This window comes from Carcharhinus amblyrhynchos, chromosome 15 (assembly GCF_965287045.1).
Source record: "Carcharhinus amblyrhynchos chromosome 15, sCarAmb.v2.hapA, whole genome shotgun sequence".
Classification (NCBI taxonomy): Eukaryota; Metazoa; Chordata; class Chondrichthyes; order Carcharhiniformes; family Carcharhinidae; genus Carcharhinus; species Carcharhinus amblyrhynchos.
Genome location: NC_137338.1, coordinates 12,862,241 through 12,883,394, shown reverse-complemented (window position 1 = coordinate 12,883,394; position 21,154 = coordinate 12,862,241). Strand labels below are relative to the sequence as shown.

Below are 21,154 nucleotides of genomic sequence, written 5' to 3'. Positions count from 1 at the left end.
GTTCCATTAGTGGGTGGCAAGGTGGCACAGTGGTTGGCACTGCTGCCTTATAGCACCAGGGACCTGGGTTCCATTCCTGGCTTCGGTCACTGTCCGTACGGAGTCTGCACGTCCTCCTCGGGTCTACACGGATTTCCTCCGGATGCTCCTGTTTCCTCCCACAGTCTGAAAGACGTGCTGGTTAGGTGCAGTGGCCATGATAAATTCTTCCTCAGTGTACCCGAACAGGCTCCGGAGTGTGGCAACTAGGGGATTTTCACAGTAACTTCATTGCAGTGTTAATGTAAGCCTTACTTGTGACATGAGTAAATAAATAAACAGTCCAATGTGCTGTATTGACAGATGCAGAATTCCCCAACTTGACTTAAAATTGGTTACCATTTTCCCCAAATGTTCCCCTTTTTGTCCCTCTCTGTCCTGAAGCACCACCCTCTCAACCGAACATAACCTGCGAGAACAGCAGCAGTGACCTGCTTGACAACGGTCAGATGATCATAGAAGCCCTGCAGTGCAGAAAGAGGCCATTCTGCCCTTTGAGCCTGCACTGACAACAATCCCACCCAGGTCCTATCCCCATAACCCCACACACTTACCCTAACTAGCCCCCATCTAACAATATGGGGCAATTTAGCACAGCCAATCCATCTACTTAGCGTGGCACATCTTTGGACTGTGGGAGGAAAGCGGCCTTCTTGCATTGGCCCTCATCCTGGATACTCCACTGCTTTACCGCCCAACAACTGCTGACAGAACCTAGCCTTTGTTGCCGGCCTCTTACTGCACCGCGGTTTTCCCCCACCAAAGCCCATCTTTACCTTTGACAGCGACGTAAACGCTCTGACTGGTGGACAGCTGAGGTTGGACAAGGACGTTGCAGATGTACTCTCCCTCATCCACGTCCTTCTGCACATCGGACAGCTTTAAGGTGCCGTTGTTCCCGTAGGCCACCTGGCGATGGTTAAAGGGCAGGAGGTTGGAGTTTTTGTACCACTTGATGGAATAGTACGGATAGCCAATTACCCGGCAATGAATGTAGGTATCACGACCTGCGATGGCCGTGATATTTTTCATTGATCGTATACTGGCAGGTCCTATCAGAAAAACAAGAAAACAGGAAAAAAAATAGGAACAATGGACACTGTAAAAGACAGAACAGAATTTTTGTCTCAAAGAAAATGTGAAACATCTGATAGCTTCCACTGTGTTAATTATGACATAACGTTAAGAGAATGAGTGACAAGCTTAATCCTCCTGAACATTTTAAAGGTAAATTTCCCATGCTATTATTGTAAAGAGAGAAAAACCTATCAATGCTGTGAGAAAGCAGATGACCCAGTCTTAATCACCCCCATCACCACCCCCTCTCAACCGCCCCCCCAACACACATCCTCACATTTACCTTCACAAGACTAGCTCCCTTAATCTGATGCCATATTATTTTGTTATACCTCCATTTCCAGCACTAATGCTCTTGGTTGCTTGCAGATCAGGGCATTTGATTCTTGAGAATAATCGGCAGAGACGGGCAACTGGATTTTCTGTTGGCTAACTCTACTGCCCATTAAATATGACGCAAATAGGTTCCAGGTACCTGTGTGTACCTGTGGACAGTGTTTGACCAGAGCTGGAGTTGGCTTCTTTCTCTCCGTCCTCCCCAACAATTCAGCACGTCCTTAGCTAGGTGCAATCTTGGGACACAAAACATCACTTTATCACCCCCGGAGGCATGACTCAATGTGGTTGACTCTCAGCTGCCCATTGTATGGCTTCAAACCGCTCAGTTCAATAGCAATTAGGGATGAGGAACAAATGATGGCCTTGCCAGTGAAGCCCGCTTCCCATGAATGGATAAAGCAAATAAAAATTGAGGCACTACCTACCCAGGTCTCTTTGATGACAACCATCTTTGTTGGCAGCCATCATGTACTGGAAAGTGGGATTAGTGCGACTTTAGTGGTAGTTATCGTCAGTGCAGACTCAGAGATCCAAAGGGCCTTTTCTGCACTGTATAACTTCATGGCTGAATTTTACCATCCCACTGCCACCATGGAGCAGGTGAGGGACGGACCATGGAATGGCCATTGACCTCGGGTGGGCTTTTAGGGTTTCGGGATGAACGAGGCGGTAAAATCCTGCCCTATGGCTCTATTTATTCCAAACACAAATCATAGCAATTCCAAAATGGGTTTGATCCCAATTATTCTAATTTCACCTCGGGGAGGCTCATACGATTATTAATTTTTTTTTTTGTTTTTGGCAAATAATGGTCCTTACGAGAAAAGTCCTGGAGGGAGTTCACCAAAGTCCTGCTCAGGAAGTCGCTGAAGGGTGGCTTCTCTATCATGCGACAGTGACCCTATTTACGTGAATGAGTTGCCCGAATTGTCCCTGGGGTAATTTTGGTGCAGTCTTTGTGGAAGCCAATTGCTGACAAAATGTGAGACAGGAGTGGTGCCATTGTGACGCTGCGGGGTGACTGAAATTAATCTGAGTGAAAAATAATAACAACGAGAAAGAACAATAAATGGCTCAGAAAAACGGTGTTGGTTCACATGCGGTCAACTAATGAGTTGCCCACAAGGAATTATTTGGCTCCAAGAGTCAAGTAAAGTCATGAGATCGGGGTGCAACACTGCTGTTACTTCAGGATGGTCCAACATAAGTTGACTTGGCTTGACTGAAAACAGTTTGACTCAGGAGATAAAAGAACAATGGGGACAGATGAGGAGACAGGCGCCAAGAGGATCCTTGGGAACAAATACCGGACGGACTATTTGGCACACTATGGTGTCATGTGAATAGGGCCCACGAGAAGCATGAGCTCGCATGGTGATGGAAAGTCATTTCCATGCAGGCTTGAAGACAAAGGAAATTGGAATAGCCAGGGCAGTAGGAGAGGGTGTGAAAGGAGGGAAAAGAAAGAATGGAAACAGAGAGAACAGCAATTATCTGCAAAATAAACGAGAAAGGGGACCATTTCAAAATTCAAAAAACAGAACGTAAGAATGCATGGATTGTTACAATCCTAATGAAATGAACTATGTGTTCTGAGGAGCTAATTTGACAAGCACCTCTTACGTTTATTCGAGCCTGATACATGGCGACTCCAGCAGAGTTATTGGCCACACACCGATAGACTCCCCCGTCCCGGACCTGAGTGTTGGTGATGTTTAGGTAGCTGACCATGTTGCCCTCGGCGGTGATGTACTGGCTGAAGCGGTGACTCCCGTCTCTGGAGATTGAGTCGTCGTCCAGCGTCCAGGTGATGGTTGGCGAGGGGGTTCCTTTCACCTTGCACATGAGCGAAATGGGCTCGTTGAGACTCACGACCTTCTCGCTGAATGACGAGATCACTTTGGGAGTTCCGTCTGCAAACAGAATGAGTGCAAAATGTCAGCCCCCTCAGAGCACTCCACAAGCTTGTGTGTGTGTTTTTCTTCTAACGAAACAGTTCATTGTGGTGAAATTCCTGCCTCCTGTTGAAGGGGAACCTTGGTGAGTTTACCATGGTCACGCTCACACACTCCTACTTTGAACTCTTGGTTTTATTTTGTCCTTGAGATGTCTTCTGTTTTTCTCTTGAAACCAGTTACTGGTTTCTCCAACAACAATCATTAATATACGTAGTGGCATTAAACGTTGACTGTCTTTCGGACAGTGAAGCATATCATGGCCTTTCAGCCCATCTCATCCATACCAACGTTTATGCTTCACACAAACTTTCTTCCACCCACTTTCATTTTATTTAAAGTTTTTAAAGTTTATTTATTAATGTCACATGTAGGCTTACTTTCACACTGCAATAAAGTTACTGAAAAAATCCCTGAGATGTCCTTCATCTAAATCCATCAACATAACTGTTTATTTCTTTCTCTTTCCTATCCTTATGGAGCTTGGCCTTAAATACACCTGATTTTCTCTGCCTCGACTATTCCTTGTAGTAGCACGTTCCACATTCTGACTATTCTCTCCACTCTCGTTGGGGAATCTCAAACAAGGGGCCACAATCTCGGAGAAAGGGACAATCCTTTAGGACTGAGATATTTCTTCACTCACAGGGTTGTGATTCTTCGGAATTCTCTGGCCCAGTCGATTATGGACGCGCCATCATTGAATACATTTCGGCTAAAATGGACAGATTTTTGCTCTCTCAGGGAATCGGTAGATGTGAGGAGTGGGCAGAGTAATGAAGTTGAGGTTGAATTGTACTAAATGTTACAGCAGGCACAATGAGCTATATGGTCTCTGCTCCTTAATCTTAAGTTCTATACCCGTAACCCCACTCATTTATCCCGCTAATTCCCCTAACCTACACATCTTTAGATACTAAAGGGCAATTTAGTATGGCCAATTCACCTAACTTACACATCTTTGGACCGTGGGACGAAACCAGAACACCCGGACGAAACCCACACAGTTACGGGGAGAATGTGCAAACAACACACAGGTAGTGACCCAAGCCAGGAATTGAACCCTGGTCCCTGGAGCTGTGAGGCAGCAGCGCTAACCACTGTGTCAGCATGCCTCCCCATGGAATTTTCCTGAATTACTCATAGGATTTATCAGTTATTATCTTATATTCACGACCTCTACTTTTTTGGACATGCCACATCTAAGTTCATAAGAATTAAGCCATTCAGCCCATCGTGTCCGCTCTGTGTTTCGATTGTGGCTGATATGCTCCTCATCCCCATTTTCCTGCCTTCTCCCTGTAACCCTTCAACCCATTACCAATAAAAGAATCTGTCTAACTCCTGCTTAAATTTACTCACTGTTCCAGCATCCACTGCACTTTGAGTAGTGAATTCCACAGATTCACAGCCCTTTGGGTGAAGTAGTTTCTCCTCAACTCTTTGAGGAGAAATTTGCTACCCCTTATCCTAAGACTTCTCGTCTTAGAATGCCCCACAAGAGGAAGCATTTGTTCCATGTCTATTTTATCTATTTTCACTCTGGCTAAACCGCTTTCAGAATCTTAAATCACTTCTATCGGGGAATGGCCTCGGCCTCACTCAGTTTTTGCTGACAGTTATAATCTCTCAGTTTTGGGCCTCGATGTTCTGCCCTCCAGCCACCTCCCAAACCCTACCCCCTTGCGCTGTGTTTTCCAGCAGAGAAAGGCGGCTGGACATTAGCTGCTGCTGGGATCCTTCAGTCCCACCAAGGTCTATGGCATTTTATATTGTTCACCCGCCCCTGCCACTGGGGAGCTCACTATCGAGGGGGAAAGGTGATCACCTTCGACGGGACCAGAAGATCCTACTGGTGGGAAAATCCGGAAAATACTCCTCTTGGTCTTGTAAAAGAACACAGCCGACCGGATCCCATCTGGGAAGAGCCATGAGGATAAGGATGAGGGTGTCATGTTGGCACAGTGTTTAGCACCGCTGACTCACAGCGCTAGAGACCCAGGTTAAATTCTGGCCTTGGGTGACTGTTTGTGCAGGATCTGCACATTCTCCCCATGCCTGCATGGGTTTTCTCTGGGGATTCTGGTTTCCTCCCACAGTCCAAAGTTAGAACAAAGAAAAGTAGAGCACAGGAACAGGCCCTTCAAGCCTGCACTGACCATGTTGCCCATCTGATTAGGTCATGCTAAATTGTCCCTTCGTGTCAGGGGGATTAGCAGAGTAAATACATGGGGTTAAGGGGATTGAGCCTGGGTGGGATTGTTGTAGGTGCAGTCTCAATGGGCCAAATGGGCTCCTTCAGCACTGGAGGGATTCTACGATCCTATGAAAAATTCTCACTTGTGCCGGCGGACGTAACTAGTGGGTGAATTTCACTGACATCCCCCTTTCCTGCTGCGGAAGGGAAAACTCAGCCCCCTGAACCCAGCAGTATCAGAGAGCTGAATTAAGAAGAAAGGCCATTGATAAACCACCTTCTTCTCATTCTCTAGCTCAATAATTCATCCAACTCCTTCCTGCTGGAGGTGTTGTCACCGCATATTAGATAAACAAATACAAGTATTGGGGCCGGGGGGGAGGGTGTCATGTGTTGGAGGGGCGGAATGGAATAATCAACAGAGACAGAAGTGAACAAGAGAACATGAAGCAAGAAATGATTCTGTTTAATTTCGGGAAGAAGAGCTGAGGGTGACAGCCAATTTAAAATATTCTAATTTTTAGATGGTACGTTGCCAAATACTTTGGCGAGGTGTACATTCAAAGCCCATAAAGATTGACGCTGGCTTCAATTTAAATTTCTGTCACTCTCTGCTTCGATTCTCTTCACTAATCTGCTTACAGAAATGGTCCCTCGAGTGTTCCCATGGAAATGAGGAGAAGCTGAATTCGGTCTAACAAATCCACCGTTAAATGCTCTAAGCATCCCTCCCCCATCCCTTATTTTTCTCTGTTTCCATCTTAAATATCTTGACTCCTTCCTGACAGTTGACCGACTGGTAGCATACACCCTCGGCAACCCACGTGACTGGCCGTTACTCAGGGGGCAACTCTGGGCTATTTGACTGACAGTAAGAGAGCCGAGGTCTATTGGGCATAAGGGGGGGAAAGTGGAGTTGAGGATTATCATATCAGATCGGTCATGATCTGATGGCAGAGCAGGCACAATGGGCCACATGGACTACTCCTGCCCCTACAACTTATGGTCATTCGGTCAGAAAAGAGGGTGCTGGAGGCGAGACGAATCTGGACATCCCTTTTCTGAAGCCCACATACCCGAGATGGATTGACTGGGTGGGTGATCAGAAGCAACACCCCTTCACAGTTTCCTCCTCCCTGCCCTCTAATCCAGGGTTGTTAAGTTCCATTGTGTTACCCCCAGAAAAGAAATCCTTTTTTTTGAAGTGGATTGTATCTTATCAGAAGCTGTCCTTCAGTGAGTTTTATTCCATTGTTCGTTGGCCTTGGGAACAATGGTTCATCCCTGATTTCCATCCATTGAGAAGGTGGTGGTGAGCCACCTTCTTGAACAGTTGGAGTCGAGGTGGTGTAGGTACACCCACAGTGCTGTTTGGGAGGATGTTCCAGAATTTTAACCTGGTGGAAGTGAAGGAACAGCGATAGATTTGCAAGTCAGGATAGTGTGCGGCTTGGAGAAAGAATTCCACTGGTCACTGACTGCCAATCAGAAAGAGACCCATTTACGCCAACTTTTCCCATCTGCTAACCAGCTTTCCATCCATCTCGAGACATTACCTGCAATCCTAAGTGCTTTAACTTTACATAGTAGGCTGCTATATGAGGCCTTGTTGAAAGCCTTCTGAAAGTCTAAACATACTAATGGGATGCTGGCCTTCATAGCGAGGGGGATTGAATATAAAAGTAGGGAGGTCTTGCTGCAGCTGTATAGGGCATTGGTGAGGCCGCAGCTGGAGTACTGTGTGCAGTTTTGGGCGCCGCACCTGCGCAAGGATATTTTGGCCCTGGAGGGAGTGCAGAGGAGGTTTACTAGGCTGATACCGGAGTTGAGGGGGTTGAGCTATGAGGAGAGGCTGAATAAACTAGGCTTGTACTCGTTAGAGTTTAGAAGAATGAGGGGAGATCTCATTGAGACGTATAAGATGATGAATGGGATGGATAGGATAGAGGTGGAGAGACTCTTCCCGCTCAAAAAAGACAGTAGGACTAGGGGGCACAGCCTCAAGATAAAGGGGAGGCGGTTTAGAACGGAGTTGAGGAGGAACTTCTTCACTCAAAGGGTGGTGAATCTCTGGAATTCTCTGCCCGTTGAAGTGGTGGAGGCTGCCTCGCTAAATATTTTTAAGAAGCGGGTTGATGGGTTCTTGATAAGAGAGGGGATTAAGGGTTATGGGGAGAGGGCGGGAAAGTGGAACTGAGCCACAACAGATCAGCCATGATCTTATTGAATGGCGGGGCAGGCTCGAAGGGCTAGATGGCCTACTCCTGCTCCTATTTCTTATGTTCTTATGTTCTCTTGGTCAACTCTACCAGTTACATCCTCAAAGAATTCCAATGGATTTGTCAGGACATGATTTCCCTTTCGTAAACCCATGCCGACTTTGTCTGATTACAGCACTGTCTTCCAAATGCTGAGTTATGAAATCTCACACGATGCTTTAGTTATTTAGAGCCTTAGACAGACTCTATCTGAAGTTCAATTCTGGAGACCAAACTGCAGGAGGATTATTTTGGCCTGGGAAGGAAATACAATGAAAATTCACCAAAATTTATACCAGGTCTTAAAGGGTTAAATTTTGAGAACAGATTGAACAATCTTGGGTTCGTATTCCCCTTCAGCTTAGAAGCTACGATCAAATCAAGCATTTAAAGTGATTTGAGACATGATTAAGGTCGAGAAAGTGATATCCAATTGCTGGGCAATCTTCAATTGAGAACTATGCCATCTTTGAGCAAAATCAAGATTTTCCACACAAGTGTTACTGGGAGCCTGGAACTCTCTCTCTCACACACAAAAAGCTGGGTTATAGACATTTTCCAGCCTGAGATCAAAAGATTTTTTATTGGGTAAGGATACCAAAAAGTACGGAGCAGATGTGGATAGAGATTGCAAGAAGCTATGAAGGGTCGTGAACAAAGCCCAGTCCATCACACAAACCAGCCTCCCATCCATTGACTTCATCAACCCTTCCCGCTGTCTCAGAAAAGCAGCCAGCATAATCAAGGACCCCACCCACCCCGGACATTCTCTCTTCCACCTTTTTCCATCAGGACGGTGGCACAGCCGTTATCACTGCTGCCTCACAGCACCAGGAACCCAGGTTCGATTCCCGGCTTGGGTGACTGTGTGGATTTTGCACATTTCCCTCACGTCTGCGTGGGTTTCCCCCAGGTGCTCAGGTTTCCTACCACAATCCGAAGATGTGCAGGTTAGGTGGATTGGCCATGCTAAATTGCCGCTTAGCTTGCGGGAGACTAGCTAAGGTAAATGCATGGGGTTGTGGGGATGGAGCCTGGGTGGGCTGTGGTCAGTGCAGAGGTGATGGGCCAAAAGGCCTCCTGCATTGCTGGATTCTATGATTCTATGAAAAAGAGACAGAAGTCCGAGATCACGCACCAACCAACTTTAGAACAGCTTCTTCCCTGCTGCTATCAGATTTTTGAATGAACCTAACATACATTAAGTTGACCTTTCTCTACACCCTAGCTATGACTGTAACACCACATTCTGCACTCTCTCCTTTCCTTCTCTATATATGGTATGTCTTATCTGTATAGCGCACAAGAAACAATACATTTCACTGCATACTAATACATGTGACAATAATAAATCAAATCCAAAAAAAAGATAGAAGTTGGACCAACAATCATCAGATTAAATGCTGGAACGGGTTTAAGGCCTGTTCCTTTCTCGTGCCTCCTAACCATTCACCAATGTTTCTTTCTTAAACGTAGCTGTCGTACTGATTAAGTTATAACAGAAACTATTAAAATAAGTTGATTCTGGAAGAATGTTTAGCTGACACCGAAAGCAAAACTCTTCACGCAACCACCCCACGCTGAGCAATAAAGTGGAATCAAATTCACAGGCTGGATTTTACACCCCCACACCTGGCCAATCATGCTCAGTGCGGGGGTTGAGGTGGGTGCGGTGGGGGACTAAAAATGTAAGGGGTGGCAAGCCTCATCAGCTTCCCACTCAGCCCTGCGCTGTCCCGATAACACAGCAGCCTTGCCGCCATTTTGAAATAAGTAATTAAAACTCACTTTGAGCTCATTGCTAAGCCAATCGACCCCAATCGGCACATGGGTGGGAGGGGCAAGCTTTTACTTTTCAAGTCAACTGCTTAAAAGGCAGGAAGGAAATGAGACGAGGGGGCTGAGTTGGGGGGAGATCTGTAATGCACTGGGGGCAAACCTCTGTGATAATCCCCCCCCCCCCCCCCCACCGCCCACCAGGAATTCCATGGGGAATCCCTGATTGGTCATAATGAATTTGATGATAAGCCATGATCGTAATGAATGGCGGAGCAGGCTCGAAGGGTGAAATGGTCTACTCCTGCTTCTGGTTTCTGTGTTTCTATGTTTCTGTGATCTCCGTGTGAGGCTTGTTGAATATGAGTTCCCCCGGTAACCGGCAATGGCCTGCCCAGGTGGAACTCAACACCTCAGTCCTGTAAAAGGCAGATACTGGGATGGGTCTGCAGAACAATTCTCCCAGGATGTAACTAGTGTATGTACGCCATGGAGTAGTGGCTTAACCTTTGCGTTTAACAATAAACACCATTCCTTTCCAATCTGGCTTCCTGAGTTATTACACCCCTCCACTTATGTTCCTCCTGCCCGACCTCCAAAACCCACTTCCCCTTCTCCATCTCCCCCTCCTCCTCTCCCTTTCCCTCTCTGCCTACATTGCCGTATGCCAACCCATTCTACCTCAATCCGGATGCCAATGTTAGTGTCCACTTGCAATCCCAGCAGCACCCTTTCCCACCCACCAATGAGATCTGCTGCTGCTCGGACTGCCAGAGCATCCAACCAATCAGATTCACCAGCAGCTTCCAAGGGCGGGATTGCACCCCCCACCACCCCCCCCCCCCCAAACTCCCACATTGGGGTAGCACAGTGGCACACTGGTTAGCTCTGCTGCCTCACAGTGCCAGGGGCCCGGGTTTGATTCCCGACTTGGGTCACTGTCTGTGTGCAGTTTACACATTCTCCCCGTGTCTGCGCGGGTTTCCTCCAGGTGCTCCGGTTTCTTCCCGCAGTCTGAAAGATGTGATGGTTAGGTTGATTGGCCATGCTAAGTAGCTCCTCAATGTTAGGGGGATGTCAGAGGGATTGGTAGGGTAAATACGTGAAGTTACGGGAATAGGACCTGGTTGGGATTGTTGTCGGTGCAGTCTCGATGGGCCAAATGGCCTCCTTCTGCTCTATAGGTATTCGATGATTCTATGATTCATTGTGGGGCAAAGGTCTCACACTTGGCTCGTTTAGCCCACCGGCATTGTGTATGGCTACGGGATAAGCCTTTTCTAAAATTTACAAAGTTTAAAGTTTACTTATTAGTGTCACACATAGGCTTACATTAACATTGCAATGAAGTTAGTGTGAAAGTCCCCTAGTCGCCACACTCTGGCGCCTGTTCGGGTACACTGGGGGAGAATTTAGCAAGGCCAACACACTTAACCAGCACGTCTTTTGGGCGGCAGCTGCCAACCCACTGTTCTAGCGGGGGTGAGGGTCGGGGGTGGTGTGGGTAGGGGGGCTTGGGTGAGTATTGCTCTCTCCCCCATGCCTCCATCCCCATGAAATCCAGCCCATGACCCGAGCCACAGATCCGCCGCAGTAACTTCCAGCAGAAAGTGCGTCTCAACGTGAATGCCAGCCGCTTAAAACAAATGCGATAAATTATTAAAATAATGCTGTCACTCTCCCTGCAATATATCAGATCGCAAGATGACTTTGGGAGGTTTTGAGGGGTTCGACTCCATGTATATCTGTCTGTTAGTTGTCATGAAACATTGATATTTCACCTTGCTGTTATTTTTCTTCTTACATTAATGCTTACCCGTTCTCAGAAGACAGAGAGCTGGAGGCTTTGTGTATTGAATGAAAACTGACACACAATAGATAAATCAGCCAGCGTTCTCAGTATGCTCTGCCGCCCGTTTTATTTCTGTGATAGGCTTTTCCAGAGATGAAAGAAGACATTATTTTCCCAGTGAGACTTGTGTGTCTTTGGAATCTTTCCCACTGTCACTCTCTGATAAACCCCTTCCCTTACATCATTATAGACTATCAATAGGCCACATGACACGCTCGCCATGGCAACCAGACCAGGCAGATCGCCCTCGGCATTCTCTCAACCTGTTCGATGTCGGGCTGGATTTTCCCGGCCCATTAAGCAGGGCTGGTAAAATGGAAGGAGGAAAGGGGGAAGGGGGCGAGGGCATCGAGAGGGGTACCCAATGTGTTCCCGCCGCCGTGTCACATCGCCAACGATGGGACACCTGGCAACTCAACAGCCCACCGAAGGGTTAATTGAGTCATAGAGTCACAGAGGTTTACAGCCTGCCAACAGGCCCAACTTGTCCATGCCATCCTTCTTTTTTTTCAATCCCTAATCTAGTCCCAACAAGCCACTTCCAATAAAAGTTTAAAAGTTTAAAATAAAGTTTATTCATTAGTGTCAAATTAGTGTTACATTAACACTGCAATGAAGTTACTGTGAAAATGCCCTAGTTGCCACGCTCCGGCGCCTGTTCGGGTGCACTGAGAGAGAATTTAGCATGGCCGATGCATCTAACCAGCACATCTTTCAGACTGTGAGAGGAAACCGGAGCACCCGGAAGAAACACATGCAGACACAGGGAGAATGTGCAGAGACAGTGCCCCAAGCCAGGAATCGATCCCGGGTCCCTTGTTGGTAATGCTAATGGAGATATCTCCCAAATTCTGTGGGACCATGGATGCGCACAGAATGATTAATACCAGTGTCACTTCCAAGGCAGCAGCCAGTCACATTCACACTAACCTTCAAGTATAACCTGCACCAGGTCCTGAGCTGACATCCGACCTTTTCTTACAAAGCACTGATAGGCCCCTCCGTCACTCTTTGCCAATCCGTCTATCGTCAAGCTCTCCTGGTTGTCTCCAGTGACTCTCACATTGTTGCCGAGGGCGATGATCTCACCGTTCTGATACCACTGCACTTCATAGTCGTCCGCTCCAGTTACAGCACAGGACAACGACACCTTGCTACCAATGCTGGTTTTCACCTTATGTGGACTCACTGTTGCTTTCAGCCGGCCTGTACATTGAAATAATAGAGAGAAGTCATTGTGTTCAGAATATTCATGGCAGTCATTATACATTGACACTTGCAAACTCTGCACAAATAAAATGCCATGATGTGGAGATGCCAGCGTTGGACTGAGGTGGGCACAGTAAGAAGCCTCACAATGTCAGGTTAAAGTCCAACAGGTTTATTTGGTATCACGAGCTTTCAGAACGCTTCTCCTTCAACAGGCGAGTGACTCACCAGCACTCAGAAAGCTCATAATGGCAAATAAAACTGTTGGACTTTAACCTGGTGTTGTGAGACTTCTTACCATATATAACAGGAGAAATATTTCCTTTCATGTTTCATGTGTGTAGATATACATCGAATTTACTGCACAGAAGTAGCCCAACTGAACCATGTTCGTGTTTATACGGCACTCAGGCCTCCTCCCTTTGATCGTCATCTCACCCAATCAGCGTAATGGCTTCTGTTGTTATGGACCCAAACATGAGCCACAAGCAGCGATGTAATGAGCAACCCATTCATCTGTCCTTGGTGATGTTATTTTGGTGAGCCAACAGGACAACTCTCTGCTCCTTATTCAAGAACATTTTTATTAGTCGTTCATGCAATATGAGCGTCGCTGGGTGGGCCAGCATTCATTGTCCATCCCTGGCAGTAATTAAGATTCAACCACATTGCTGTGGCTCTGGAGCCACATGTTGGCCAGATCGAGTAAGGATGGCAGATTTCCTTCCTAAAGGATATTAGTGAAGATAATAGGGTTTTTACGGCAATGGTTTCATGACTTTTAATTCCAGATTTTCATTGAACAAAGGACAAAGAAAATTACAGCACAGGGACAGGTCCTTTGGCCCCCCAAGCCTGCACCGACCATGCCACCCAACTGAACTAAAACCCCCTACCCTTCTGGGGACCATATCCCTCCATTCTCATCCTATTCATGTATTTGTCAAGACGACCCTTAAAACTCACTAGCGTATCTGCTTCCAGCGCCCCACCACTGCAGCGAGTTCCAGGCACCCACCACCCTCCGCGTAAAAAACTTGCCTCGTGCATCACCTTTGCCCCCTGCACCTTAAACCTATGTCCCCTCGTAATTGACTCTTCCGCCCTGGGAAAAAAACTTCTGAGTATCCAAATTTCACCAGCTACCGTGGTGGGATTTGAACCCAGGTCCCCTGAGCATTAACCTGGATCTCCGGATTATTAGTTCAGCAGCAACATCACTATGCCACTGCCAAGGATTCCTTCATGTCCATCACAGCATCAACAGATCCTCAGTTTAATATGATTCCCAAAGAGCCTTTGAAAGTTTAGCATTGCCTCATTACTGCATTTGCCACCAATTTTGCTCAGCTCTTAGTGTGTGGCTCAAACAAATATTCTCTGCCTCAGAGGCGAGCGTGCTATCAAGTAGTAGTTAGGCACGGCAGACCAATTTTATGAATTCTTGCTTCTGGCATGTTCTAGCAGTGGGGAGACAGACTGTGTGCCAGAGAGATCAGTCCTCACATAGTGAGGAATGAAGAAATGAATTGGAGATGGTTAAACCTATAGCAATTATAGCAACTCTTTGATTGCCTTTGTTCAATTAGTGTCTCTAGAATCTACAATTAAAGAGAGTTCTACTCTGCAAACTCTGTAAAACTAACAGAAATATAACAAGTGTAGTTAGTTTTTAGTCCTCAGTAATACTGAGAGGGGGGGTACGGTGCAGTTAGAGATAGGCCATAAGTGATACTGTGATTACCATCAGTACTGTACACCTCATCTTTTGAAGGAATGGTGACAATTGCTGGAATTTAATGGTGGTAGGATCCCTCTGAGGGGGGTGCTGTCGGTGACCCTATTTCGGAGGTCAGTAGGATTTGGACTGCACCCGACGCTGTCATTCCTGTCAAGTGTCCACCCTCAGGATTTTGACCCGGTGACAGTGAAGGAATGGTGATATATTTCCATTTCGGGGTGATGAGTGGCTTGGAGAGGAACTTCCAGCTGGTGGCGTTCCCAGGTATCTGCTGCCCTTGTCCTTCTGGATGGTAGTGGATGTGGATTTGGAATCTGTGACCTAAGGAACCTTGGTGATTTCCTGCTGTGCACCTTGTAGATTATACACATGGCTGACACTATTCACCGGTGGCGGAGGGAGTGGATGTTTGCGGGTGGGCTGCAAATCAAGGCAGGCTGCTTTGTCCTGGATGGTGTCAAGCATCTTGAGTGTTGTTGGAGCTGTACTCATCCAGGCAAGTGGAGAGTATTCCATTCTGACTTGCACCTTGTAGATGGTGGACAGTCTTTGGGGAATCAGGACTCATTGCAGGATTCCCAGCCTTTGACCTGCTCTGGTAACCATAGTATTTATATGGCTAGTCCAGTGCAGTTTCTGGTCAATGGTAACCCCCAGGATATTGATGGTGGGGGATTCAGCCATTGAATGTCATGGGGCGATAGTTAGATTCTCTCTTGTTGCAGATGGTCATTGCCTGGCACTTGTGTGGCATAAATGTTACCTGACCTAAGCCTGAATATTGTCCAGGTCTTGCTGCATTTGGACATGGACTGCTTCAGTATCTGAGGGGTCACAAATGGTGCTGAGCATTGTGCAGTCATTGGCGAACATCCCCGTTTCTGACCTCACGATGGAAGGGAGGCCATTGATGAAGCAACTGATGATGGTGGAACTCTTTACCGCAGAGTGCTGTAGAGGTTGGGTCATTAGATATGTTCAAGGCTGAGATGGACAGATTTTTTATAAAGCGAAGCTGAGGGCTATCTCATCAGATGGAGAGCAGACTTGATGGGCTGAATGCTGTTCCTATGTTTTGTAGTCTTATGATCTTTGCCACTGGTGGAATGCCAGAGGTAGCTGGAAGGTGTTCTCAGTTGGCCACTTAATTGGCTCAATTGGCTGCTGGGCTGGGGTACCATCTGCCACCTTCTCCACCACTGGCAGGATGGCATTGCATGGGAATATGACAGGCACACTGTCCCCTGCTTTTCATACATTTTATGGGCCATAGCCTCCTACCTAGTCCCCACAGGGCCGGTAAAATCCTGCTGAATGCTGCAGTCATGTGTTCCAGTCAGGTGACCACACTTATAATGTTGGCCTCCTCACATTCCTCAACAATATTACATTACTATCAAAATGTTAGTCCATCTCTGGGATGGTGAGGTTGTCTTATGAGGAGAGATTGAGGAGACTGGGTCTGGGATGGCACAGTGCACAGTGGTTAGCACTGCTGCCTGACAGTACTAGGGACCCAAGCTCGATTCCTGGCTTGGGTCACTGTCTGTGTGGAGATGCACATTCTCTGTGTGTCTGCGAGTGTTTCCTCCAGGTGCTCTGGTTTCCTCCCACACTGTAAAAAACATACTAGTTAGGTGCATTGGTCATGCTAAATTCTCCCTCAGTGTATCTGAACAGGTGCCAGAGTGTGGCAACTAGGGGATTTTCACAGTGGCTTCATTGCAGTGTTAATGTAAGCTGTCTTATGACATTGATAAATAAACGTAAAGATTGTATTCCTTTAAGTTTGGAATAATGAGAGTGAGTGACCTCACGGTAATGTACAATTGTCACAGAGTGTGACAGGCTGGGTGTAGATGAGATGATTCACCTTCTAGTGAGTCTAAAACCAGGGGACACAGTTTCTCAGTGAGGGAAAAAGCCATTGAAATGAGGAGGAATTTCTTCACTCAGCGGGTCAAGGGCAAAATCTATTTGACTAGAGCTAAGGAACAAAAGATGTACAATTATACTGCTCAGTACAGATGAATCTTTGGAATTCTCCACCCTAGAGGCCTGTGGAAGGTCAATCACTGAACATTTTCATCACTGGAACCAGAGCCAGGGATCACAGTCTGAGGGTTCAGGGTAGGCCATTTAGGATGGAGATGAGGAGACGTTTCTTCACCCAATGAGTGGTGAGCCTGTGGAATTCATTACCACAGGAAATAGTTGATGCCAAAACATTGAATGTATTCAAGAGGCGACTGGATATAGCACTTGGGGCGAATGGGATCAAAGGTTATGGGGAGAAAGCAGATTAGATTATTGAGTTGGGTGATCAGCCAGGATCATAATGAATGGCCTCCTCCTGCCCCTAACTCCTATATTTCTATGGGTCTGTGTTAGATTACTGGAGACTACTGACATCAAGGAGTATGGAAATGGTGTGTGAAAGCGGCAGTGAGATAGATCAGCCTTAGCGGAGCAGGCTTGATGGGCTGAATGGCCCAACATTCCTACAACCCTCGTATCTCTTTTTTCCCCGGCATGTCTTTTTTTTAATTCGTTTTTTACTGGATGTGGGTATTGCTGGCTGGGCCAGCGTTTATTGACCATCCCTAACAGCCCTTCATTTCAGAGGGCATTCGAGAATAAAATACATTGCTTGCAAAGTGATAACTATTTAGAGCCTTATCTCCCAAACTTCATCAGCAAGGTGGCAGTGCCCCTGTGCGTCACCTCCTCAAATTTATCAATGAGATTACAGCATCCCTTTACTTTCTGCGGCACAGCCGCGCTTTGAGAACTGACCTCAGTGTTAAATGGGTCACAGTCTCAATTTACTGATCAAATGCCTCTTGAACAGACGGCGTACAGCAGGGCTGAGTTGGCATGACATTCAACGCACATTTGCACAGCAGTCAGTTCAATTTATTTGATGTTTCAGCAATCTGTCCCATTCAGGGAGCTCATCAGAATGTTTATTAACAGATAATTGGTAACAATAAGTAACATGCTGTTTCAATAAGATTTCAGATTGTGAGGACTTGAGGTCTGATGATGAAGTGTTTTAGTCAGCGGCTATATTCCGACGTCTCTACTCCAATTCGCCATCCTCCACCCTCCAGACAGCTGAGCTCCTCAACACATTCTGCTACTCCGATCCTAACTTGCCCCAAATCCTGTTCAATTGGCTGAGTTAGGCTGGCTCCCAGTCCACGGTTAAGAGTCTTATCCATATTTTCAAATCCCTCCACACCATCATACCTCCCTATTCTGACCAGAAAGCATGGATTGCAGGAGTAGGCCATTCGGCCCATCAACTCTGCCCCGCCATTGAAGGGGATCATGACTGATCTGACATGATCATCCTCAACTCCACTTTCCTGCCTAATTCCCTTGATTCCCACATTTGTGGGCAACATGAAATGTGCTAAGACTGTAAACTATGAGAAGGATAGTATAGAGCTAACATCAAACAGTGTCTTACACATGTCGCATGATTAATAGATTGCAGCCATTTTTCAAAGGTAGATCAGTAGTCATCAGGGTTTCTAACCTCCTGCTGCGGTCAAAAGTCTCCCTTAATATAAGCTTCTGAGTGAGTCAATTGAATTATCCCTGGAGTGAAATACCTTATGTTCCCCCAATGCCAAAAAAAATTAGGGTCTAGGCTAACTTCATAGTATACCTTGGAGTTTCTGAACTGGTCCCTAATGATATGTTTGTTTGGATTGTCACTCGAACATTAAAACTTTCACTCCTGGCAATTTCAGACCAGTTGGAACATGTACCCAACTTCAAACTCCAAATTGATGCTTCAGGCAACAATATCCCTCATCTTTTCGGCAATTGTGCCTTTAAATTGAACATGTGTGCTGGAAATGGAATTGCACTTGCCTTGGGCAACAGAGGAATGGCTAAAATTAAGGTAAAGCTCTGTTTTGTGTTATTTTATTGTGGACCACGGACACAATAAAATCATTTGCAAGAAATCTTATTGATTTATGAAGAATTGAAATCTAAGCTAAACTAAAAGCTGGGCATATCTGCTCCAGTTCTAGGCCATGTTCATCTTTGGATTTCCTTGGCCACACCGCTGGTGATCCTGCCCTTAGTTGCCTGGGCCCAACTTCTGGAATTCCTGCCCTGTACTTTTCCATTTCTCTCTCTCTCTCTCTCTCTCCTGCTATCTTTCCTCCTTTTGAGAACTTCCTCAAAAGCTGCTTCATTGGTGAACTCGTTCCTTTTCTGTCTTCTGTCATCAATCTTCATTTGATGATGCTGCTATGAGGTATCTGGGCAGGTATGACAAGATTGAAGGCATTAGAAAAATGTAAGGTGTTGTTATTTAAAACCCCCCCCCATGTTGACACTATAATTAAGAAAGCCCATCAACGCCTCAACTTTCTCAGAAGACTAAGGAAACTTAGCATGTCAGCTGCGACTCTCACCAACTTTTACAGATGCACCATAGAAAGCATTCTTTCTGGTTGTATGACAGCTTGGTATGGCTCCTGCTCTACCCAAGACCACAAGAAACTACAAAAGGTCATGAATGTAGCCCAATCCATCGCGCAAACCAACCTCCCATCTATTGAGTCTGTCTACACTTCCTGCTGCCTCGGGAAAATCAGGAAGCAAAATTAAGGACCCCACGCACCCCGGACATTCTCGCTTCCACCTTCATCGGGAAAAAGATACAAACGCCTAAGGTTTTGTACCAACTGATTCAAGAACAGTTTCTTCCCTGCTGCTGTCAGACTTTTGAATGGACCTACCTTATATTAAGTTGATCTTTCTCTACACCCTAGCTATGACTGTAATACTACATTCTGCACTCTCTCATTTCCTTCTCCATGAATGGTATGCTTTGTCTGTACAGCGCACAAGAAACAATACTGTTTGGTAATACATGTGACAATAATAAATCAAATCAAATCAAATCTTGTTCAAATGTCTTTTTTCTCTACCAAGATCCTCAGAAGTTTCAATGGAATGGTCCTTTTGTCATTCATTTTTGCTGCAATTTAATTTCTGAGCATGCAGCAAAGACAGAATACCTCTACTGTACGAGAGGTGGAGTGTGATATTAAATTATATATAATTAATTTATTAATTTGCAAAAAAGGTGCAGGGGGAAATAAGGATCTTTTTGCACAGCAAGGATCTGGAATGTGCTGCCTGAAAGGGTGATGGAAGCAGACTGAATAGTAACATTCAAAAAAAGAATTAGAGGTGGCGGCATAGTGGGATTACCATTGGACTAGCAATCCAGAGATTCAGGGTCATGCTCGGGGACCCGGGTTCGAATCTCACCATGGCAGATAGTGAAATCTGAACTGAATACAAAATCTGGAATTAAAAGTCTTACGTTGACCGTGAAACCATTGTTGATTGTTGTAAAAGTTCATCTGGTTCACTGAGATCCTTCAGGGAAGGAAATCCACCATCCTTACCTGGTCTGGCCTAAATGTAACTCCAAATCCACAGCGATGCGGTTTATTCTCAAATGCCCTCTGAACTGGAGGGCAGTTCAGGATGGGAAATAAATGCTGGCCCAGCCAACAAAGACAGCATCCTGTAAGAATAAATAAATACTCGGAACAGGAGAGGGGGTTTCGTGCTAATTAGAAAGCTCTTCAAAAGACAAGAACAGCCATGCTGGGCTGGATGGCCTTCCAACAGAGTCCGGGAAAGTGTGGACTGGATATGCGAATCTCAGCAAGATTAGCATGACAAGACATTAGCAAGACATATAACAGGTCTTATATTGTTAAACCTCTCTCAAACTGATGGCAGCCAGTGTCTGAAGTGGGTGCGTCATTCACTTACGTTTTACATTCAGTCGGCCAACAACCTCGGCGTTCCCAAAGGTGTTCCACACCTCGCAGATGTACCTTCCTGTATCCGCCGGGACCGTCTTCATAATGAGCAGCCCAGTGACAGTTTGCCTGAACCTGCTGTCTCGTGCTAGGGGGGCATTGTCCTTCACCCAGCGGTACTTCGGGGCAGGATGCCCGGAGGCTTTACAAGGCAATTCGACCCGTTGATCCGCCATGACCGTTCGGTGGTCAAATCCATCCAGAACTGTCGGAGCCGAGTTGGCGGGATCTGTGGGGTGGGGTGGGATGGGGTGGGGGGAAAATCACAGTCATATTTGTCAAATGAGATTACGACAAGCTTCAAATTTCCACACAAGACTCAGCAAAGTGAGAGGATGTTTGCTATCCATACTCACATTGCAAACAGCACCACTCTTTTCCCTAAACCCCACCCCACCAACCAGTCTCTCCAGCAACAGTTGACTTTGGGGTGGAGGAGGTCACAATAGTTTGAGTTAAGAGAGCCCACCAATGCCTCTACTTTCTCAGGAGACTAAGGAAATTTGGTATGTCGGCTACTACTCTCACCAATGATGTACCATAGAAAGCATTCTTTCTGTTTTTTCACTGCTTGGTATGGCTCCTACTCTGACCAAGACCGCAAGAAACTGGAAAAGATTGTGAATGCAGCAAACCAATCTCCCATCCATTGATTCTGTCTACACTTCCTGCTGCCTCAGCAAAGCAGCCAGCATAATTAAGGATTCCAGGCACCCCGGACATACGCTCTTCCACCTTCTTCCATCAGGAAAAATACAAAAGTCTGAGAACACATACCAACTGGCTCAAGAACAGCTTCTTCCCTGCTGCTATTAGACTTCTGATGGATCTACCTTTTTTA

The 21,154-nt window shown here is 46.2% G+C and overlaps 1 protein-coding gene across 1 annotated transcript in view; it reads right to left on the bottom strand.

Annotated features, from left to right (window-relative positions):
• The window catches only part of LOC145353075 (cell adhesion molecule DSCAM), a 556,699-nt gene that overhangs the window by 199,910 nt on the left and 335,635 nt on the right, over positions 1 to 21,154 (bottom strand). The window contains exons 5-8 of the mRNA XM_080203419.1: positions 20,264 to 20,542; positions 12,424 to 12,699; positions 3,072 to 3,368; positions 816 to 1,091 (exon numbers count right to left, since the gene is read on the bottom strand). Coding sequence (XP_080059545.1) covers positions 816 to 1,091; positions 3,072 to 3,368; positions 12,424 to 12,699; positions 20,264 to 20,542 — 1,128 coding nt within the window. The remainder of the gene's footprint in view (positions 1 to 815; positions 1,092 to 3,071; positions 3,369 to 12,423; positions 12,700 to 20,263; positions 20,543 to 21,154) is intronic.